Raw genomic sequence first — 6,032 nt, 5'->3', positions numbered from 1 at the left:
TGGATACACACACACGACACACACACAAAAGACAAACACACACACACACCGGATACACACATACACAAACACATTGGACACACACACACAGTAACATAGAACTTTATCCAAGTGGAGGTCAGAATGTTTGTCTTAACTAGCCTGATAAGTCAAACATGTCTGATATGAACATTGACATAAACCCTCTACATACTTGAGTTTCTCCAGTCTGCAGTGTGGATCCTCCAGTCCAGCAGAGAGCAGTCTGACTCCTGAGTCTCCTGGGTGATTGTAGCTCAGGTCCAGCTCTCTCAGGTGTGAGGGGTTTGACCTCAGAGCTGAGACCAGTGAAGCACAGCCTTCCTCTGTTACTAGACAGCCTGACAGCCTGCAAAGAGTCAAATCATATTAAAATCACACTGCTATTCTTTGGTGGTGAAAAAAGTGGCAGTATATTTTTTCTAAATGTTCAGATACATCAGTGTCCTGAAACTTTATGTATCTAATCCCCCTATTTGAAGAAGTCATAAGTATTCTGACCAATTCACTTATAGTGTATTAAAGTAGTCAAATGTATAGTATTTGGTCCCATATTCTTTGAATGCAATGACTACATAAAGACTGTAACTGCCATTATTGAGAAAGTTCATGAATAAATCATGGATAATAATGAGTGAGAGAGTTACAGAGGCTACAACAAAACATGCTAACCTCTCACCATTACCAATAACAGAGGCTACAACAAAACATGCTAACCTCTCACCATTACCAATAACAGAGGCTACAACAAAACATGCTAACCTCTCACCATTAACCTCAAATAAAGGTGACATTCTGTACAGTCACCTAAAATGAAACATTGTATCTCAAATCCAAAATGCTGGAGCATTGCACCAAATTTTAAACTGTAAGCTTCACTGTCCAAACACATATGATGTGGACTATGTGTGTCTGGTAAACACATGTGGATCTGGTGAACAGTTATCACTTGTTGACCAACTACAGGAATACTGACCTCAGAGTCTTCAGTTTACAGTGGGGATTCCCCAGTCCAGCAGAGAGCAGCTTCACTCCCGAATCCTTCAGGTCATTGTAGCTCAGGTCCAGCTCTCTCAGGTGTGAGGAGTTTGACCTCAGAGCTGAGACCAGAGAAGCACAGCCTTCCTCTGTGACTAGACAGCGTGACAGCCTGCGAAGAGTCAAATCATATTAAAATCACACTGCTATTCTTTGGTGGTGAAAATAGTGACAGTATAGTTTTTGTCAACATTTTCAGATACATCAGTGTCCTGAAACCTGACATATCTATTCATAAATTAATGTATAATAATTAAAATGTACAAATTATCAAAGTATTGCTTGTAGAGAGAAAAATGTATAGTACAAATATTTGAGTAGACTGACCAGACCAGTTTAAAAAGCAGTATCAGTCAAAATACAGACAGTGAGGTATCAGATTTAGATTGTATTGAGTATACAGTCCACATCATATCTATTTTGACAGTGAAGCTAACATTTTAATTGTGGCACTATACTCCAACATTTTTGATTTCAGATCAAATGTTTTATATGAGATGACAGTTTTAAATGTCACATTTATTTGAGGATATTTTAATACATATCTGTTTCATGCTTCTAATGAAAGGACTTTATGTATCTAATCCCCCTATCTGAAGAAGTCATAAGTATTCTGAGCAATTAACTTAGTGTATTAATAAAGTAGTCAAAAGTTTAGCATTTGGTCCAATATTCTTTGAACGCAATAACTACATTTCGACTGTGACTGCCATGAATGAGAAAGATCATAAAAGAATCATGAATAATGATGAGTGAGAGAGTTACAGAGGCTACAACAAAACATACAAACCTCTCACCTTTAACCTCAACTGTCGCCTGTTCTGTCGTCTAATATGAAACATTATAATTCAAATACAAAATGCTGGAGCATAGCACCCAATGTAAAACTGTAAGCTTCACTGTCCAAACACATATGGTGTGGACTCTGTGTGTCTGGTAAACACATGTGGATCTGGTGAACAGTTATCACTTGTTGACCAACTACAGGAATACTGACCTCAGAGTCTCCAGTTTACATTGGGGATTCCCCAGTCCAGCAGAGAGCAGCTTCACTCCTGAATCCTTCAGGTCATTGTTACTCAGGTCCAGCTCTCTCAGGTGTGAGGGGTTTGACCTCAGAGCTGAGACCAGAGAATCACAGCCTTCCTCTGTGACTCCACAGCCTGACAGCCTGACAAAGAGATTGTCATGACTTCACAATCACACTGTTAATTTAACAAGTAGTGTAGCATCTTAGGGATAGGGGGCACTATTTTCACGTCCAGATGAAAAGCGTGCTCAAACTTAATAGTCTGTTCCTCAGCCCCAGAAACTAGGATATGCATGTAATTGGTAGATTTGGGTAGAAAACATTCTAAAGTTTCCGAAACTGTTAACATAATGTCTGTGAGTATAACAGAACTCATATGGCAGGCAAAAACCTGAGGAAAATCCAACCAGGAAGTGGGAGATTTTGAGGGTTGTAGTTTTCAAATCTCTTCCTATCCAAACTACAGTGACTTAGGGATCATGTTGCACTTCCTAAGGCTTCCACTAGATGTCAACAGTCTTTAGAATGTTGTCTGATGCTTCTATGGGGAATTTTGATTGAATAACACCCGGAACAAGAAGTTGCCTGGCTGGGGTTATTAATTTACCTCATGCGTGCGCACGAAGAGCTAGCCTTTCTTATTGTTCTTCTGTAATGAATACGCTATTGTCCAGTTCGAATATTATCGACGTTTTATGTTAAAAACACCCTAAGGATTGATTGTAAACATGATTTGACATGTTTCTACAAACGCTAAGGGAACTTTATAACTTTTCGTCTATGATGGATGGATGCACATCATGCCTTTTGGAATAGTGATCTGGACGCATGAACAAAACTGATTTATTTGGACATAAATGATGGACTTTATCGCACAAATGAACATTTGTTGTGGAAGTGGGAGTCCTTCCGAGTACATTCCGCCGAAGATCAGCAAAGGTAAGAACATATTTATAACAGTATTTTAGAGTTTTGACGCCGCCGTAGCTTGACGGCTAACTGTATAGCTTAGCATTGATGGCTAAGCTCTGTACTCAGAATATTGAACAATGTGCTTTCTCCGTATTTTGAAATCTGACACAGCGGTTGCATTAAGGAGTAGTTTATCTATAATTCTTTGAATAACTGTTGTTTATTTTGTCAACGTTTATAATGAGTATTTCTGTAAATTGATGTGCTCATTCACCGGAAGTTTTGGGGTGTAAACATTTTCTGAACATCACAAGCCAATGTAAAATGGGGTTTTTGGATATAAATATGAACTTGATCGAACAAAACATACATGTATTGTGTAACATGATGTCCTATGAGTGTCATCTGATGAAGATTGTCAAAGGTTAGTGCTTAATGTTAGCTGTATATCTGGTTTTGTGACGGCTAACCTTGCTTGGAAAATGCCTTTTTTTTGCTGGGGTGCTATCCTAACATAATCTAATGTTTTGCTTTCACCGTAAAGCCTTTTTGAAATCGGACAATGTGGTTGGATTAACGAGAAGATTATCTTTAAAATGCTGTATAATACTTGCATGTTTAAGGAATTTTAATTCTGAGATTTTTGTGTTTTGAATTTCGCCCCATGCTATTTCACTGGTTGTTGTCAAATCAATCCCGTTAACGGGATTCTATCTTGAAGAGGTCCTCAAGAAGGTAGAAGGACATTGGCAGATGCATTTGGTTTATGCTCTCAAACAACATATAGATTCATCTTCCTTCATCCGTCTCCTAGAATTGTATGGTCATAATGTTATACTAATGTGATAATCAAAACATTTATTCAATATGTTTTTCAATATAATATTATATACATATTATAATACACATTTTTCTCTGAACTTAATATTTCTTCCTGATGATTATTTCTTATATGTCATTTGATGTACTCACAGAACAGCTCTGGAGGCTTTGACCACTGGCAGCAGCCTCAGAAGACCTTCCTCTGATCTGGAGTATTTCTTCAGGTCAAACACATCCAGCTCCTTTTCTGAAGTCAGCAACACAAAGACCAGAGCTGACCACTGTGCAGGTGACAGTTCTTCACTGGAGACATTTCTTGAGCTCAGGTATCTTTGAATTTCCTCCACTAGAGAATGGTCATTCAGTTCATTTAGACAGTGGAACAGATTGATGCACCTCTCTGGAGAGGGATTCTCCCTGATCTTCTCCTTGATGTACTTGACTGTATCTTCATGGCTCTGTGAGCTGCTTCTTGTCTTTGTCAGTAGACCTCGTAAGTGCTTCTGATTGGACTCCAGTGAGAGGCCCAGAAGGAAGCAGAGGAACAGGTCCAGGTTTCCCGTATCACTTTGTAAGGCTATATCCACAGCACTCTTGTAGAAAGTAACTTCAGTATTGTCTCTGAAAAGCAAAAGAAAGTAGCTGAACATTGATTGAGGTTCTGGCTCGTCTGTGGTTTGCAGTTTGTCCATTAGATTCTCATTGTTGTTGATGAATGAGAGGAACACATGAACAGCAGCCAGAAACTCCTGAATGCTGAGATGCACGAAGCAGTACACCTTGTCCTGGTACAGCACACATTCCTCTTTAAAGAGCTGTGTGCACAATCCTGAGTACACTGAGGCTTCATTGACATCAATGCCAGCCTCTTTCAGGTCATCTTCATAGAAAATCAGGTTGCCCTTCACAAGTTGTTGAAAAGCCAGTTTTCCCAGTGACAGAATGCTCTCTTTATTCCAGTGTGGACCTGTCTCTTCTTTCCCAAGATACTTTTCATTCTTCTGTTTTGTAAGAAACACCACAAGGTGTGTGTACATCTCAGTCAGAGTCTTGGGCATCTCTTCTCTCTTATGTTTCAGCATGTGTTCAAGGACTGTTGCAGAAATCCAACAGAAGACTGGAATGTGGCACATGATGTGGAGGCTCCTTGATGTCTTTATGTGTGAGATGATTCTGCTGGCCAGGTCCTCATCACTGAATCTCTTCCTGAAGTACTCCTCCTTCTGTGGGTCATTGAACCCTCGCACCTCTGTCACCTGGTCAACACACCCTGAAGGAATCTTATTGGCTGCTGCAGGTCGGGTAGTTATCCAGATGAGAGCAGAGGGAAGCAAATTTCCTTTGATGAGATTTGTCAGCAGAACATCCACTGAGGTTGACTTTGTGACATCCCAACAGATCTTGTTCTTCTGGAAGTCTAGGGGCATTCGGCACTCATCCAGACCATCAAAGACAAACAGTACTTTGTACTTGTCATAGTTGGAGATTCTTGATTGTTTGGTTTCCATTGAGAAGTGATTGAGAAGTTCAATGAAAGTGTGTTTGTCCTCTTTCATCAAATTCAGCTCCCGAAAAGGGAATGAAAATACAAATTGGATATCCTGATTTGCTTTTCCTTCAGCCCAGTCCAGAATGAACTTCTGCACAGAGACTGTTTTTCCAATGCCAGCAACTCCCTTTGTCAGCACAGTTCTGATAAGTTTGTCTTGTCCAGTTAAGGGTTTGAAGATGTTGTTACATTTGATTGCAGTCTCTGGTCTTGCTTGTTTCCTGGTTGTTGTCTCAATCTGTCTCAGCTCATGTTCATTATTGACCTCTCCTGTTCCACCCTCTGTGATGTAGAGCTCTGTGTAGATCTTATTGAGAAGTGTTGGGTTTCCTTGTTTAGCGATCCCCTCAAATACACATTGAAACTTCTTCTTTAGATTAGATTTGAGTTCACGTTCGCAAATCACAGCAAGCTCATCTGAATCTAGAAATAACACAGAGGATATTAAATTAATAATTACATGTAATACCTACAGTATTGTATGACTGTTATAACGTTTTCAATTATATTAATTTCTTATCTTTTTTGACTTCATAAATGTGTGTGTTTTTTATATAATGCATTACAGACTGGTGTGACTGTTATATTATTATTGGTATTATTGATCGTATTATTAATGTTGTCTCTCTCTCTCTCTCTCTAAATTAATCAACACAACACATC

General features: G+C 39.2%; 1 protein-coding gene across 1 annotated transcript; it reads right to left on the bottom strand.

The window, feature by feature from the left end:
- Positions 1-2,022: 2,022 nt before the first annotated feature.
- Positions 2,023-4,784, bottom strand: LOC123743361 (NACHT, LRR and PYD domains-containing protein 9). The gene is made up of 2 exons (XM_045719561.1): positions 3,971-4,784; positions 2,023-2,227 (listed from the first exon to the last, which is right to left on the bottom strand). Exons 1-2 carry the CDS (start codon positions 4,510-4,512, stop codon positions 2,038-2,040), a joined length of 732 nt encoding a protein of 243 aa, XP_045575517.1. The 5' UTR covers positions 4,513-4,784; the 3' UTR covers positions 2,023-2,037.
- Positions 4,785-6,032: the final 1,248 nt, after the last annotated feature.

This window comes from Salmo salar, chromosome ssa06 (genome assembly GCF_905237065.1).
Source record: "Salmo salar chromosome ssa06, Ssal_v3.1, whole genome shotgun sequence".
Lineage (NCBI taxonomy): Eukaryota > Metazoa > Chordata > Actinopteri > Salmoniformes > Salmonidae > Salmo > Salmo salar.
The sequence above is the reverse complement of the archived record's forward strand: the minus strand, read 5'-3'. Positions and strand labels throughout refer to the sequence as shown.

Bases quoted from the DNA above. Each gene is read 5' to 3' on its own strand.
- LOC123743361 (XM_045719561.1), bottom strand. From the start codon at position 4,512: ATGGACAAACTGCAAACCACAGACGAGCCAGAACCTCAATCAATGTTC. The intron at 2,228-3,970 runs GTGAGTACATCA...TCTCTTTGTCAG, and splicing joins AAAGCCTCCAGAGCTGTTCT to GCTGTCAGGCTGTGGAGTCA.